The sequence below is a fragment of the Lactuca virosa genome, chromosome 7 (genome assembly GCF_052849685.1).
Source record: "Lactuca virosa cultivar CGN04683 chromosome 7, Lactuca_virosa_CGN04683_v6, whole genome shotgun sequence".
Lineage (NCBI taxonomy): Eukaryota > Viridiplantae > Streptophyta > Magnoliopsida > Asterales > Asteraceae > Lactuca > Lactuca virosa.
In genome coordinates, this window is record NC_136432.1 from 18,547,829 (window position 1) to 18,566,063 (window position 18,235).

The following is an 18,235-nucleotide window of genomic DNA, read 5'->3' on the forward strand; positions in this document are numbered from 1 at the left end:
CCTATGAGATGCACCTGGATCTGATGGAAAGGTACCATCAGAGCGCGCGTCTGGAGAGGTATGAAATCATCTCCTCCATGATAACCGCAAGGATGAAGGATGGTGAACCCATCACCGGTCACTTGCAGAAGATGCAAAGGTTCGTTGACCGGTTGCTGAAGCTAAATGTTGACTTTCCTGAGGGAATGGCGATTGACATCATTCTCCATTCCTTACCTCCAAGTTATGATCAGTTTCGTATGACTTATCATATGAACAAGGAGGAAGTCACACTTAGCAAACTTCAAGGACTCTTAAGGACAGCTGAAAATGGCCTTAAGGGTAAAGCGGTTGCTACTTCTACTCCTTCAACAGCCCCTGTTCTGGCTATTGGGCAGGGAAAGGGTAAGAAGAGGAAAAACCCTTCGAAGGGTACCAAGGGTAAGACTCTTGATGGTTCCTCTTCAAGTGGGACAAAGAAAGGTCCCATTACTCCTTCTTCAAAGCCAAAGGAAGCATAGTGCTTCTATTGCCAGGATAAGGGACACTTCAAGCGAAGCTGCCCTAAATATCTGCAAGATGTAAAGGATGGGAAGGTTAAACCCACCCATGCAGGTATTTACACAATATTGTCTAATAACTCATCTAATGCTAAGTCTTGGGTGCTTGATACAGGTTGTGGTATTCACATCTGTACTGATTTGCAGGCACTAAGAAGAAGTGAGCAAGTGGAGCACGGGAAGATAAACTTAGTCATGGGCAACAGGAAAGCATCACCTGTTACCAAGATAGGAGTTTATTCTTTATTGCTTAATAATGGGTTAATGTTAGATTTGAATAAGTGTTTTTACTCGCCCGAAATGGCGAGAAATATTATTTCTTTTCATGGCTTGTACAAACAAGGTTTTTCATTTTCATTTGATAATAAAAATGGTGCTATTAATGTTTATTACAATGATGTATTTTACTTTAAAGCATTACCTTGTGATGGTGTATATGAAGCTGTGAATGTTGTAGACAATCTAGGAAATAATGTGTTGTATATTGATTCTTCAGATAGCTTGGATAAAGCATCGTTGTGGCATTGTCGTCTTAGACATGTTAACAAGAAGCGCATAGGCCAACTCCAAAAGGCTGGAGTCTTGGAATCATTTGACCTCAAGTCAGATGATAGTTGCGAGTCTTGTTTACTTGGAAAAATGACAAAGTCACCCTTCACAGGTACTTGTGATAGGGGTGAAGGTTTGTTGGACCTTGTACACACGGATGTGTGTGGGCCCTTCAGAGTTGCTACAGGGATGCTAATCGCTATTATGTGACTTTTACTGATGATTACAGTAGATATGGATATATTTACTTAATCAAGCATAAGTCAGAAACCTTTGAAAAGTTCAAAGAGTTTAAGCAGGAAGTGGAGAATCAATTGGGCAGGAACATCAAGATGCTCCGATCCGATCGGGGAGGAGAGTATCTTAGCATTGAGTTCCTTGACTATCTTAAGGAATGTGGGATTGTCTCACAATTGACACCTCCCAGAACACCACAGTTGAATGGTGTAGCTGAGAGGCGCAATCGAACCTTGTTGGATATGGTTCGTTCCATGATGAGTCGAGCTTCGTTACCAATCTCTTTCTGGGGGTATACCTTAGAGACTGCCGCCCATATCCTTAATCTAGTCCCTACTAAAAAGGTTGCCAAAACACCTCACGAGATGTGGACTGGGAAAGTTCCCAATTTGGACCACATCAAGATTTGGGGTTGTGAAGCTTTCGTGAGGCGTGAGACTCATGATAAGCTTAAACCTCGAAGTGAGAGGTGTATTTTCATCGGCTACCCACAGAGATCCTTTGGTTACCTCTTCTACAGACCCAGTGATAATGTGGTCTTTGTAGCAAGAAGAGGAGTCTTTCGTGAGAGAGAATTCATAAGCCAAGGGGACAGTGGGAGGCAAATTGACCTTGAAGAGCTTCAAGAGTCAAGTGGTGAAGGAACCTCAAATGCTATCGACCAACCTGAGGAGGAAACTCCTGTTGATCCGATAGATGAGTCTGTACCTCCAAGACGTTCCACTAGGGTGAGGAACACACCTGATTTTTATTATGGTTATCACATCACCACTGAAGGTGATACGTTTATTAGTGATAGTACACTAATAGATTTGGATGAACCTAATAACTACAGGGAATCCATGGCAGGCCCTGAGTCTGCTAAATGGAAGGAGGCTATGGACAACGAGATTCAGTCCATGTATGACAATCAAGTTTGGAACTTGGTTGACAATGTACCAGGTCGTAAGACAGTTGGGTGCAAATGGATCTTCAAGAAGAAGACCGACATGGATGGAAAGGTACATACTTACAAAGCGCGACTGGTTGCGAAGGGCTTTACTCAAACTCCGGGAGTTGACTATGATGAGACCTTCTCACCAGTAGCGAAGATTAAGTCTATTAGAGTATTGTTAGCCATAGCTGCATTTCATGATTATGAAATATGGCAAATGGATGTCAAAACCTCTTTCCTTAATGGAAAGTTGGCTGAGGATGTTTACATGGCTCAACTAGAGGGTTTTGTCGATATAAGATACCCTAATAGAGTGTGTAAGCTTGATAAATCCATTTATGGATTGAAACAAGCATCTCGCAGATGGAATCTTTGCTTTGATGAGAAAGTCAAAGAGTTTGGCTTTTCTAGGAGTGAGGATGAGTCTTGTGTGTATGTCAGGGCTAGTGGGAGCATAGTTAGCTTCTTGGTGTTGTATGTGGATGACATACTTCTCATAGGAAACGACGTCCCAACCTTGCAGGAGGTTAAGTCCTGGCTTGGGAAGTGTTTCGCTATGAAGGACCTTTGGGAAGCTGCCTATATCCTAGGGATAAGGATATTGAGAGATAGGAGTAAGAGACTAATTGGACTTAGTCAAAGTACTTACTTGGATAAGGTGCTGAAGAGGTTCAGCATGCAAGAATCCAAGAAAGGAGAATTACCAATCCAGAGTAATGCCAAGTTGAGTAAGACTCAGAGTCCGAGTACAGAAGCTGAGATAGCTGAAATGAGTCATATACCATATGCTTCCGCTGTGGGCTCAATCATGTATGCTATGACTTGTACTCGCCCTGATGTGGCCTTTGCTTTGAGCATGGTCAGTAGACATCAAGGGAACCCTGGCAAGGCACACTGGACAGCGGTAAAGAACATTCTCAAGTATCTGCGGAGGACTAAGGATTGGGTCCTTACCCTCGGAGGCAGTGATGACTTGAGAGTGGAAGGATATAGCGATGCTAGCTTCCAGACTGATAAGGATAATTTCCGCTCTCAGTCAGGCTGGGTCTTTATCCTAAATGGAGGGGCAATTACTTGGAAAAGTTCCAAGCAGGAGACAGTAGCTGATTCTACTTGTGAATCAGAGTACATAGCAGCAAGTGAAGCAGCTAAGGAGGCGATATGGCTAAAGAACCTCATCGGAGACCTTGGAGTTGTACCAGCTATAAAGGAGCCAATGGAAATTTTCTGTGACAGCGAAAGTGCGGTTGCTTTGGCTAAGGAACCAAGAGATCACGGGAGATCTAGGCACATTGACAGAAAATACCATTTCATAAGACATAGAATAGAAGAAGGACTCCTCGTGGCAAAGAGGGTATCATCAGATGAGAACCCGGCAGATCCCCTCACGAAGGGACTGAGCAGGGTTAAGCATTTACAGCATGCGAGGCGCATTGGGCTGAAGGATGATATTAGTTTCAATAATTAGATTCCTGAAACTTGTAAAATGTAATTGACATTTGATGATAAATAAAAGTTGTTATTTATTTATTTATGAGTAAGGTGTTACTATCTTGTGTTGATTGTTTACTATGTTTCAATTTTGCATGTTTTTACTTCCAGAATAATTATGTTATTATTCAAACCATCCACAGTCAGTCAAACTTTGGAAGTAAGTATTGATTTAAGACTGTCATGAATTTGGCTTGTATGATTTGTCTAAAAGTGCTTTAGACAATGCAATGGTTGCTACAACATTCATGAGTACTCATAAGGGCTGAGTATTGGATCCAACCCACGCTCACTTGCATCACTTCATGGAATTTATCTCGAGTGATCGTGAGACGGTAATATCATATAAATCTTCAAACCTAGAGATATGAGTTGTTGACTATGAGTTGGTTATTCATTGATTGCACGAAAACGCATTGGTAACTCGATGTCATAAAACGTGCCTTTGTGAATAATTCAACAAGTAGTTAGTACAAGCATATCAGTCAAAGTTTATCTGTTCCTTCTAGAAATAGAAGCGATATCTGGGCCCCTCGATGATTTGGTTTTGACTTATGTACCGGGCCCGGTCAGAACCTAATTGATGTGTTCAATTTAGTTCTATGTCGAAACAAATCAGAGATCGAGAAACAAATGCTGGACAATAAGTAAGACCATGTTCCATGTGTTTGTCCGACTGATATCATGAGAACAGAGGATTATATGATCACTTATCTTAAATGGCGTATCATCATCATCTCAGTTCCGAGAGACTTTGAAAGAGCTACGATTGCTAGTCGGGTTTTGAAGTCATATTTGCAAATATAGTTATTAGACTTATCCAAGTGGGAGACTGTTGGATATAGTGTCTAAGTCCATAACTTTATTTGGTATGAACTTGACCCGACCCGGCATGGTCCATTTGGGTTGCATGGCATTGCAATACTTGGATAGACTAAATGAGAGAATAAGGCACTTAGGATTGTTAATATATTATAAGTTATAATATATTAATAATAGTATTATTTAATTAGTATTGGTCAAGTATTAATCTAGTATTAATTTGGTGATCAAAGTGAGACTAATTAAATATATAGGGTTGATTATGACAATCATCAATTCTTTTATGGTGGATTAATGATCCATGGTTTATGGGTTTGGTTATAACCATATGGAGCTCCATGGATAGTCCATGGGAGTTACAAACCCATGGGTCATGAGAAATCAAGAGTCATGACAATTAAGGGCATTCATGTGTAAACCCTAATTGTGACAACACTATAAAAGGAACCCTATGGCTAGCAAAATCGTGACCTAGTGGACCTAGTGTTACTAGAGAGGGCATAACCGATTTTGAGTGCTAGAAGTATTCTCTCAAGTTATTCCAAGTCTTGTGGTGTTGTGTGAAGCATTTGAGGCACAACATTTGGGGTGCTAGGCTCACAAAGTCTTGAAGGAATCCAAGCAACAACAAGGTATGTATTTCTACTAGTTTTCTGTTCTATGTAATCCCCATGCCATGCTAGTTAGGAAATAACCTTGAAAAAGAAATTTGCATGTATATAGAGAAAACATAGATTCAAGGTTATTAGGGTTGCATGTACACTTAGGAAGTGTTAGAATGCTCAAAAACCCATCATAACATTTGTTCCCAAAAGTAATATAAAAAGCCCTTTTTGTCCAATTATTGCAAACATATAGTTTCCAAAACAGAGTAGTATCATAGAATCAACGAAAGTCTAATTCATAAATCCACAATGATGCGCATGCGGTGCAATCAAGCTGGACTCTTCCTTCTGAAAGTAGAACTACCTGAAAACATTCAATCCACAACTGTCAGCACGAAGATTAGTGAGTTCCCCAAAATATCACACACACCAATATACATACAAAGCAAATAAATAATGGCCTTCAACACGAAGATGGTCCACCCCCTTGGCCTTCAGCAAAAACCTGGTCCGCCCCTTTGGCCTTTAGCATAAAGCTGGTTTGCCCCTTTGGCCTTCAGCATAAAACTGCCCCTCCCCCCTCGAGTATCTTGGCTTTCAACACAACACTGGACCGCCCTCAACTCATAACATGATACGTTGACATATATAATAGACAACCAAGAAAACAATCCAACATCAAGAGTAACATATATTATAGTGAGAAAACTCACCTGAACAGTTATTCGAAAAACTATCAACTATCCAACTAGCGAGTAAGCGTGCCAAAAACGTAATAACCTTGTTAGGTGCATATTATGCACCATTTTAACATGTTTAATTCACTCTTTTGCATTCAAATTCAATAACAATCCATGCATTTGACTTTTTTTGGGACAAAATTTGGCACACTTCGTTTCCACACTTTTTTATGCCATTTCAGGTGGTTCCGAAGGCTGGAGGTGACTTGGAATGGTGAAAAAAGGTTGGGAGCAAAGATGTGGAATTTTTATAGCTTAAATAAAGAAAACAAGAATGTCATTTAGAAGAGTTCACACGGGTTGTGTCAAAATAGGTCGGGAGCTTCACACGGGTCGTGTCTCCCTAACACAGGCCATGTCATTTCAGTGTAGTTCCACACGGGGCCGTGTCAAAAGCATAATTGGTCAATTTTCAGCAATGCACTTTGGAAATAGGTCAAATGATAGCATCATACTTTGGAGTGACATGTGCCCGTGTCATTTTAGCCATATTTAACACGGGGCATGTCAGGGGTGTAACTTCCATTTGGCAGTTTTCCTATATGACCGATTTTTGGGTTTTTGAGCCATTCTACACACTTTCTCTCTCTGGAAGGACCAAGGGGCGATTCTTAGAAAAGGTTTTAGCTTTTATTTGCTGAAGATCATTTTGGAAACATTTTAGTTTCGTCTTTGAAAGCATTTTAGCACTTTAATTTACTTTCTAGATTTGTTGGTTCCGATCTAGTTGTTGGATCTATATGCCCAAGAATCATTATGGAGTGATATTGCTAATAATATATGATCGTATAAGGTCACGCCTTTATCAAGTTGACACATTTTGTATATTTATTATTAATATGATTATTAATAAATAATATCAATTCTTGTATTTTAATTAGGGAATAATTATTGTTTTGTGAAAATAATAATTATAAGAGAGTATTACTAGGTATTATTTCATATGGTATGAATTAATAAGTCATGCACAACATTTTTGGCTAGTTGGATTCTTTTGTCTTGTACCTAAAGACAAAGTTTATATTTTATAAACTTGGAGTTTATAAAAAATAAAGAATCTTACTTTTTAAAAGGCATAATGATGGTGTGGGAGGTTGCTTTTCAACCTTCCACCTTTTGTCTCCCATGCTTCTAAAGACTACCATTACTTTAGATTATTTTAATGGTTAGACCTTACTTTTCATGGGCTATATAAGAGATGCACGAGGCTTGCATTTTGGCAAGAGTGAATCTCTTCTTCTTCCTCTCTTTTCTCTCTAGAATCGTGGGTTTTTCTTCTCTTTTTCCTCTCTCTCTTTTGAAGTTAGTTTGGTGTTTAGAAGACCTCTTGAGTTGTTCCCTTTAGTTCTTAATTGAGTTAAGCACTTAAAGGCTTTAGACACTCAAGAAGACAAGAAGGAACTAGCATTTCAAGTGCCTTACTCTTGATGGTGGATACTTGTAGAGAAGATCATACACTTTGATCTTTTGTTATCTTCATCAACACCCCAAAACCAAGTGGGTTCAAAGGCTTCAAAGGTTATCTCTAAAACATCCTATGGTTGTTTTTTATTTCATTCTAACCTCTATAAATGGATCCATGATGGTGTGGTTTTGTTATGAGCTAAAAATAAACTTGTTATTTTTAAAGTATTCCGTTGCCGGTTTTTATGAAAAACAAACTTTTATTTCGTATCAAAACGCAACACTAGTCATGTTTGGTTAGAACCCTAATTTCTCCAATTTCATGTTTTGACTTCTTGGCTGTGATTTCAATCATGTGACATGATGTTATTTTTAATCTTTATCTAGTGAATGTGGTTTTGTTTCAATCGAATGTTTGATTCTAGATTTATTTCTTATTGACCATTTGAATTAGGGTTAGATCAATCAAGTTATCTCAATCGTGAGATCCGTAATTTTTGTGTGAATTAGAATAAGCAACAAACACTAAATCGAATTCTATTGAATGAATCAAGTGTAAATCATTTTCACATACTTTTACACTCCCGAGCTTGTGAGGAGTATCGAGTGTTGTTGGGAACATTCACTTTAAGCTTAATGAAACCTTTTGATTTCTATTTAAGAGTTTGTTTAGATTCAAATTAAAAGGTTAGGTTATTTTCAAAGAGATTGTTTTGAATTTGACAAATTGGTGGATGGAAATGTTAGAGCTTATTAACACTTCAAGTACCAACTTAGATAGGATTGAGGAAATATCTTGTCATTTTTGAATCACATTGCTATGTTGTCATACATGGAGTTGGAGGTCTTACAAATTCTGAATTTACTTTAATCATTTAGTTAATCTCTTGTTCATTTAGTCATCTGCTCTAATTATTACATACAAATCCCCTTTTTTCTGTAACTTTAATACCTTACACAAACAAATATAAATATTTGTCCCGTGTCTATGTGGATCGACCCTGCTTACTTTGTACTACTCTTTATTGCAAAATATCAGTGTATTTGGAGTCATTTTGTACCCTTTTTTTGTTGGTTTGACACACCTAACAAACCTATAATTCTATAATTGATCAAAAACTATGAAAATATTGTAACTAATAACTAGATCCTTTAGTAATCCCATTAACACTGAAATGACTATCAAATAAGGATTGACTAGTCAAGATAGTCAGGAGGCAAGATCATTTCGACATACAACCTTTTTGAAATCCAACAACCAAACCAATGGGTCTATCCTAGACACCGCTCACGTAAGTAGACCAATCAATATAATAACTGAGATTTACGATTAATCTAATACATGGGTTCATAGTAATGACAATGGTTATACTCTAGATTAAGTTATACTTAAGTGAAAGTGTAACTTACCCGATTGACGAATAATTCGGAATGCGACGAGCCTAACTTCAATGCTTAATTCATCTCTTCACGATCCTTCCAAAACTACCAACGCTTTGCTAACGATACTACAAAATGAGAAATCGAATCATGAGGGAACGAGATATCGATAGGGATTGAGAGAGATTTGAGTGGAAGTTTGTGCAAGGAATGAGGGAGGCCAAACCCTCTATTTATGGGGTGAAAATCTGAGGGCCGTGTCGTGGTCCCTGCTGCCAATTACTTTCCATAAATGTTGGTGGTTAGGGTGGTTGACTGTTGCATTTATTGCAGCCAACTGCCCTTTTAACTCGTTAGGTTCAATTATTTTCTCGCAAAATTCGGAAAATCATAACTTCTTCACATGAGCTCTGTTTTTGACGTTTTTTATATCAACGCGTTTGTATTGACGTCTACTACAAATTTCTTTTAGATTACTTTTGCTAAAAGGTAATATATTTTCACTTTCATTTTTATAAACAATGGTTTATATATTTTTATCTCGAAAAGTAAAAACGGGGTGTTATAATGATGTGGTTGAGTATCCGACACCATTTCAATTTCATCATCGTAGGGAGATTAGGGTTGGAAAGTTTAGGTTTGAGGTTGTTGAAATTTTTGGAATTGATTTTGTGTCTGGTTGTTGGAAGTAGTTTTGTTGGAATTGTTGTTGGAAAATGGATGGTTGTGGAATATGTGAGGTTGTAGGTAGTAACATGTTCATGAACCCTTTGGTTGGTGATTTGAAATGTGGTATTGGAAAGATGTTGGATTTTGATTCATTTTGGATGTTTGGTGAACAAGAAATAGTTTGTTTAAGAGACAAAGAATTGGTCACAAGCTCGTTCCTCTTTCTTTCTTCCTTGTCACCGATTGTAACTCCACCTACACCACTAGTCGACCATGCCACTTCATCTTATGGGCCTCTTTACGAAGGTATGACGTATAGCCTAAACCTTCATGCTCTTTTATAAATTTCATTTATACGTAAATAACCCCATCTTGTCTTAACCGTTCCTTTCTAATCGCCAACTCAAGAACAATAAAAGAAGAATTGGAAATTTTAAAATAGAAAACCATGTGCATTCCTAACCATGTTCAACCCGATCGGTTCAAGAGAAAAACAGGTTCAACCGTGCCGATTGAATAATAAAAATATCCGGTTCGACATGTAACAAATTGGCATTGAGAGAACCAATCCTAAATCGGTCATTCCTTGTTTTTGTTTTTGAGTAAAACCAAATTAAACCATGGAGTAAGCCGATTAAAACAAGATCTCAACAAACTTTCGGTATTAAAGTGTTAACCGTCTCAATAATCTGGTTCAACCCGGTAATTATCTTTTTGAGATGTGAGACTCCTTCCCGTCAACAAAATTAATGATATGCCTTCTATTGTTTATAGTTTATACCTCTTTTTTCATTCTTTTTTGTCCAAGTATATAAGGTAGGTCATATATATATATATATATATATATATATATATATATATATATATATATATATATATATATATATATATATAAAAGCATGTCCTATTTTTTATAAATAAATTAAATATAAATTAAAAAACTAGGTGGGTCTTAGGATCCACCTATTGGGGAAGTCAACGAGGCCAAATGGGACGAGGGTTGCAACCCTTGGCCTCAAAACTCCTTTGTTCCCCCACCCCGCACCCGAAATCTACTGCCATCCCATGCCCCCCTTGCTCCCGAATTTCTAGATTACCCGATTGATTTTGGGCTAAAAAGAGTTGTTGTTTTGAACTAAAAAACTAGTTTTGGGTAAAAATAGTTATTATAGTAGAATATGACATGTTAAAACAAAAATGTTATGACATCTCGTGGGGTTTCATAGAAAATAAAACATAGAAAATTAAAATCCTAAATTAATAAAAAAACATAGAAATTTAAACTTAAATTACTAAAAAAAACATAGAAAATAAAACATAAATACTAAAAAGCTTAAAACCTAATTTCCATATTTTTTGCGGACTTGTTGAATTTTTAGAAAGGACGCTAGATTTTCCTGGTCAAGATCCGGTTGGGGATTTGTGTTTATAATTTGAAGATTGGTAAGTGCTATTTTTCGGCGACTAGTTTCCTTTGCTGATTCATATATATATATATATATATATATATATATATATATATATATATATATATATATATATATATATATATATATATATATATATTAGAAAAAGTAGAGTTTTGTTTATTTTTTCCGCAAATATGTCTTCACCACTTGTTTTTCCGAATGAAGACGCCGCCAGTTTCACTTTGTCCCTTCCCGGTTGACCTTCTCCTTCGGTGTTGTCGAAATCATCATTGAGATCGAGACCACAACCCACGTCCGACTCGGAAGTTCTCGACCTTTTCCGGTGGTCGATTCTGAATGCGACGTCTCCGGATTAAGGACACATTTTGGACCGTTACGATAAATATCTCACGTTTTTTAGTGGCCGAATGATTTACCATTGTTGGTAACCTTGTATTGGTATAATGCGGTTGTAAGAATATTAAAATCGTTGCTTCCACTTTTGTGCATATAGGTAAAAGACATAAGTTTAATTTTGAAAGTTGAATATTTTTTTTTATTTCCAACGTATACAACAACAATGGTCAAATATGTTAGGGGAAGTGATACAAAAGCCCTACAATGTTTCAAAAGTTGGTCGATTTAGTCCCTAAATTTATTTGAGTGCTTTTTGGGGACATAAAATGGATTTTGTCTGTTCAAATTGAAGGGGTAAACTGATTACCTCTTATAAAATTGGATGAACAAAAGTCCAAAAAAAAAAAAAAACAAAAAAGTCAAAAACCACTACAACAATTACCATGATCACGTTCATCATTCATCTTAATTGACTCTCGATTTTCTTTTAAGATATTGAACGTAAATTGATGAGAGTGAGCTTAAACTCATGTTTCTTCATCGGCCATTATCTCCATGACTCCATCATTAACAACTTACCCAACCATATCCACCATAAGTTGCACCGCCGTAAGAATCTTTATAACCCAACATCACCACCATATTCTTCACAGCCAACCCTTCACCAGCTCACAACCCCTTCACATCCTTCATAATCCATCAAAAAGTACCCACTTCATCAACATAACCATCAAACATCACCCACACAAACACCATCCCAGTCACCATTCACACACCTTCTTTATCACCGAACCAACACCATAGATCACCATCTCCATTCCACCACCATCATCACCCCGTTAACCTATTCTTTGATTTTTTTTCTATACTTTCGTACCGGAGAACGAAAAAGAAAATACATCTTGTGGCCTGTTTTTATCCTGTTATAATCCCTGTGGTTGTGCTTCAATTTTTTTTAGAGGGTTTAGGGAGTGATCGATAAGCAACATAATAAGGGGAATCTCATCTTTTTGGATTGACCGGAGAGGTAGAGAGAAAGAAGTTGAAACCTACAACTCGATTGAAGGGAAGGAGGTGAACCTCGTCATCTTTCGATGCGATTATAGGGAAAGAGAAAGAAGGAGTATGCGATCAATTTTTCCTGGCGTTGATATGGTGGGGTTGTTTTAGGTTTTTCACAGTGGTGCACGATGTGGCATTTGTGGAGGATGAAGATGGTAACGGTTGTGGTGGTTGATGGGAGAGGGATAATACCGAGCTTCAAACCCTTTGATGAACACTTTTTTTTTTGGTTAGGAAGAGGGTAACCTGTTGTTAAAGGTTAGAGTGATTAAAATAGCATGTCATAACCCACTTTATGCCCCCATAAAACCAAAAAAAAATACTTTATGGACCATTTAAAACAAAAACCAAAAACTCGATGGGCTATAATTTAATTTGCCCAATATGTTACGGTTTCCCCTCCTTCTGATTGGTTGTCTTCGCGCGTCCCCGATATCACGTCACAAGCCACCCACACACTAGTGGAGCGGTGTTCACACGTGGGTAGCCATGCCACATAGGCCATCACGCGTGAGTTTCTTCCCCATACCGCCTAACCTTATGAAACACACGTACTCTTTAATAATAGTCTTCATTGGTACAAATTTTCGTGAATGGTCTACATTCATCAAACGATTCATATATATGTAAAAAGTCTTATTACACTAACTCAAATACATGATGAAAGAAAAAATAAAAGAAAAAACGCTTTAACAAAAAGTATTTGTAACAAAAATATAAATAGATAATTTATATATCGATTCAATTAAAGAAAATCAAAAGCTTGAAATATAATTTTTCCTCACAATTAATTTACAAATTCCTCCCTCAAAACAATCGGTCCCAATTCCCAACCACCATACAATTATCATCTCCTTCCCTCCGGTCTAATGGGCATGGCCACAACATCATCCCTTCCCGCCATTTCCAACATCTTCACCCCTTTCAGTCCCCCCAAAACCTACCGAACCCTAACCACCCGCTCCTCACTCACATCACAATCTCTCACCTCCGCCAAATCCCACCTCCTTCATCTAATATCCGACCAAAACAGAGGCATCGCCACCCAATCCGATCCCCAAAAGCTGGCGCAGATCACTGACGCCATCGACTCTATCGCCTTAATCAACCCTGACCAGATCACCACCAACAACTCACTCTCTGGTACCTGGCGCTTGCTTTGGACCACCGAGAAAGAACAGCTGTTTATTATCAAGAACGCGGGCTTTTTCGGGACGAAAGCCGGAGACGTTTTGCAAGTGATCGATGTGGAGAAACGCAAGCTCAACAATGTCATTACTTTCCCTCCCGATGGTGTCTTCTTTGTTCGATCCGATATGGAAATTGCTTCATCTCAGCGTGTCAATTTTAGGTATACTTGATTCATTTTCCACTGGTATATCAGCGGATGAATTCTACCTTAACTTAGCATCATTTTTAGTTCCAATAGTAGTGTTCCTTATAACTTTTGAGATAACTTTCATCATTGAATATATGTTCATAACCATCAGAATACTACAAATGGAAAAATGTTTGACATTCAAATTGTGTTCATTTTGATTTGGGGTCATTGTTGTAGGTTTACAAGCGCGGTTTTACGTGGGAAAGAGTGGGAGTTTCCACTGCCACCATTTGGTCAAGGATGGTGAGTGTTATGCTTTCTTGATTCATGTTATCTTACATCTTGTTACACACTTACACCCGTCTGTTATACATTTCAATTTTAATTAATATCCTAGCATGTTTGACTTCTCGAGTCAAAGCATACCTGTTCCTTTTGGTAAGTTAATAAGATCTGTATGATTCTTCTATCATGGGATTAGGTTTGATTCGGTCTACTTGGATGATGATATTCGAGTTGCTAAAGATATACGCGGAGACTACTTGGTTGTTGATCGTGCTCCATACCAATGGAAAGAATGAGAGGTATTCCTAACCAAGTTTCACGGGATACATGACAGAACGGCCTTATATTTAACATGGACGTGGACCCTCATATGTGAAAAAAGATGTAAATGCCCTAATCCTCAACCTTATTGTGTTTTTAAATGTTTTTCTTTCTTCTTTTTTCTCTTGCATTCGGGTGGACTATTTTGGGCTTTTCCTTTGATCGTTCCATCAATGAACATAAAATGTTTGAAACTTCATTGATAGAGAATTGGTTTGGTTGTTACACAACTGTTGATGTTCATTCTATAGATCTTTTCTGAAATTGGGTTCTTATAGATTTTTAGTATATATATATGTGGTGATTCCAAAATCTTTTTTATCTTTTGTAATGTCAACTTTTGAGATCTTCTAATCAGTGTAATCTAGATAATAGATATGAAAATATGTCCATATAGATTTATGTATGGTATCATAATATTGGGATTTTGTAGGGTTAGTTGTATTAAAAACTCTATATATTGAGTTTTTTTGGGTTAAAACTCAACTTTAGTTTTTTCATTTATTCCAATTTGGCCCCTACATGTCTCATTTTTTTTATTTAGCCCTTACAATTTTCATTTTTATTTTTGATTTGGCTATTACATTTTTTTTAGATTAAACCTCAAAATTTTTTTTTTCTCTAAAGAAACCCTTATATCTTTGTTATCTTGGAAGATTTATTGCATTTGTTTCCACAATTAAATGGCAACTGCTCCCAACTTTACAATGGTTTGGAGTAAATCTAGAGACTGAAAACCCATTGCTTGATGATTGCATTAATTCTCTCCTACGTGGCTTCATTGATTGAGACGTGGCTTCATCGATGTGGTTAAGAACATTGTAGGCGCATGTAATGATCTGGAAAAGTTCAATCCATGATGCGAAACGATCATCAATTTGATAAAGGGTTATCGACACTGCACCGAGTATTTTATGTTGGTTATGGCGAATGAATAGTGAAAGTAGTTATTGTTGGCTTGTTATTCTTGTTAGGAGCCAACATTCCTTTTTCTGGAAAAGTTCAACCTAGGATGCGTAACGATCAAATCGATGATCGCTACGCATCTTGTGTTGGTGTGAGCTATCAATTGTATAAATCTTAGGAATAAATCTTTGCATTAAAGATGTAAATCCCGTAATCAAAGGGTTAATTTTTCCTGTATAGCCAAAGATAGAATATGTCTATGTGCATATATGTGTATACTCTATTTTGTGAGAAGTAATAGAATATAGGGTTTCTCCAAAATTGACATGGTATCAGAGCCATGATCCCTAATTTCTCTATTTTCTTGACCCTTTCTTTTCAACACTATGGTGGAGACCGATAACTCAGAAGATGGCCATAGTGGATCTCATTACGACTCTACCATCAACGAGATAGCGCTACTGGATGACCGAGGTTCTGAACAAACATGTTCATACCCCAACTATAGATACTTTTACTGCCCGGATTGGCATAAAGTTGAATGATACCAACTATGTATTGTGGTCTCCAGTTGTCGAGATGTACATCTCTGCCAAATACAAGTTGGGTCATATCAATTGCGACCTCCCTCCATCATATTCAAACATTCGCAGATAGAGAACATATAATGCCATTGTTAAAGGGTGGTTAATTAACTCCACAGATATGTCACTCATCAGCAATTTTATTCGTTTTCCAACAACCAAGACGGTGTGCGATTCCATTACCATTACTTACTTTGACGAAAGTGACATCTCCCAAGCATACAACCTTCGACGACGTGTGATGTGCCTTCGACAAGTCGACGGTTCCTTAGAAAAATAATTGAACGACCTTCAAGGTTTGTGGCGTGAAATCGACTTTCATCGTCCAAATTTGATGGAATGTGCCATTGATATTAAACACTACAACAATCTGTTTCAAGAAGATAGGGTCTCTCTCTCTCTCTCTCTCTCTCTCTCTCTCTATATATATATATATATATATATATATATATATATATATATATATATATATATTCGATGGTGTGGATGACCGTCTCGATAAAATTCGAGGGGATGTTTTACAGACACGTCCGTTTCTCTCGGCTGAACAAGCATATGCATAAGTTTGTTGAGAAGCTATTCGACAAACTGTTATGACCTCCGACAAAGGGAATGATACTTTATGAGTTGTGTTATCCTCCAAAGGCATTAGATCAGCGTAATCGTCTTCATCTTCCGGCTCTTTCTCCTGGCTAATGTAAAATCCATCTACACAAAGTCACGAACCACATTTGATGGATCTAAATGTTCTCATTGTGGTAATCCAAAACACACTTGTGAAAGTTGCTTCAAACTACATGGCTATCCTGAATGATGGAATGAGCACGACGTGACAACCCAAGAATTGATGGTAAGGTTGCAGTGGTTACAATAGAACCTTATCTTTCATTTACTCCACCGGTCAAGCCATCACAAGGAACAACATGCTTTTCAGATTCATGTAACCATCATAATGATATTCTAATTCCCTTCAAGAAGATGATAATAATGCTTGGATACTTGACTCAGTGGTCACCGATCATATGATATATAATGCAACTGACTTTTCTAAAACAATACCACCAAAGCGTAGTAGTATTGCAAACATTAATGAAATCGTATCCGCTTGTCACAGGAGTTGAGACTGTGATTTTTTCACCCACTTTCTCTCTACAAATACCTTTCTTGTTCCGTCACTTTCTCATAAATTGTTATCTATTAGTCAAGTTTCAACAGATCTAAATTTTGTCGCTATTATCTACCATACTTTCTTCCTTCTCCAGGACATTCTCACCAAGGATATCATTGTGCGTGATACTAGGAGGGGCATACTATACTACATGGATGATTTTAGCAAGGGATAAGCATATCACATACACCACCGGGTTAATGTTAAAGAGCAAAAGATTTAGCTCTTGCATCATCAGTTGGAACACCCTTCCTTTGGTTGCATGAAAAATTTGTTTCCTTATATGTTTTTAAATTTGCAAAACTCTAATTTCAATTGTCACACATGCACTCAGATGTATGGGCCACTTCTCGTGTGACTACTATTTATAGTATTCGTTGGTGTGTGATTTGTGTTGATGATTGTACTCGCATGACTTGGCTGTACTTACTCAAACATAAAGATGAAGTGTTTAAAGTGATCCTTTCACACTATGGTCTAGACTCAGTTCTTGGCTAAACTTCAAATTCTTATATCTGATAATGGCGGAGAATATGTCAACCATTAGTTCAAAGATTAGCTTTGTCATCATGGACTTAAATATTATACATCATGTCTACACACCCCTCAATAAAAACTGTATCGCCAAAAGGAACAAATCGACATATTTTCGAAGCTGCCTGTAATGTCCCAAAAATTCATAGTAAAATTTTCATTTTTAAAACAATAAACCATGCAAATGAGTTGTTCCAAAACCGAATAAAGTGAATATACTATTTAAACATCAGAGTAAATATTGAAAATTGCCAATGCGGAAAACTATGGTGGATGCGGTGCAGTCACGCTGAACCCTTCCCTTTCGTACCGAAAGTACTTGGAAACCATAAACATAAAACCGTAAGCACAAAACTTAGTGAGTTCCCCAAAATACCACATACCATACATACAATGGGCGCCACCCACCGTCAAGCCCCTCCCGGAACAATGGGCCCCGCCCGGTATACATACAAACACATATAATACATGCAAGAGTCACAAAGACAGCTAGCATACTATAACATAATTCAATAGGCCGACATGGGTGCCTTCGACCTGCAAGTACTGTGAGAAGACTCACCTAAACTACTCAATAGAAGCTCACAGCTGCCTCAATAACAGATCAGCCAACCCAAGCTTCCTGAAGCCAAACCAATACCAGACCTTAGTCAAATACTCCATGCTACCCAAGGTTGACCAAAAGTCAACTGGTCAAAAAGTCAACAGTCAAAGTCAATCCAGTTGACACCTACATCGTGGCCAACCCATGGCCACACCACATACACTTAATCCAGTCCCGATCAAACCACCACGCCGTGGGCACGTCCAAACAAAACAAACACAATAAGTCTCCCCGCCGCGCAGTGTCCTTCCTTGGCCATGTCGTGGTCCTCAGTCTGAAAGCCTTTTCTTCAAAAAGAGCTTAATTCATAAGGA

The 18,235-nt window shown here is 37.7% G+C and overlaps 1 protein-coding gene across 1 annotated transcript; it reads left to right on the forward strand.

The window, feature by feature from the left end:
- The first annotated feature begins 12,983 nt into the window (after nucleotides 1-12,983).
- On the forward strand, nucleotides 12,984-14,389 carry LOC145123244 (Plastid-lipid associated protein PAP / fibrillin family protein). Its single transcript, XM_079058458.1, has 3 exons — nucleotides 12,984-13,549; nucleotides 13,757-13,822; nucleotides 14,001-14,389. The coding sequence occupies exons 1-3, from the start codon at nucleotides 13,068-13,070 to the stop codon at nucleotides 14,098-14,100; spliced, it is 648 nt and encodes a 215-aa protein (XP_078914584.1). The 5' UTR covers nucleotides 12,984-13,067; the 3' UTR covers nucleotides 14,101-14,389.
- Nucleotides 14,390-18,235: the final 3,846 nt, after the last annotated feature.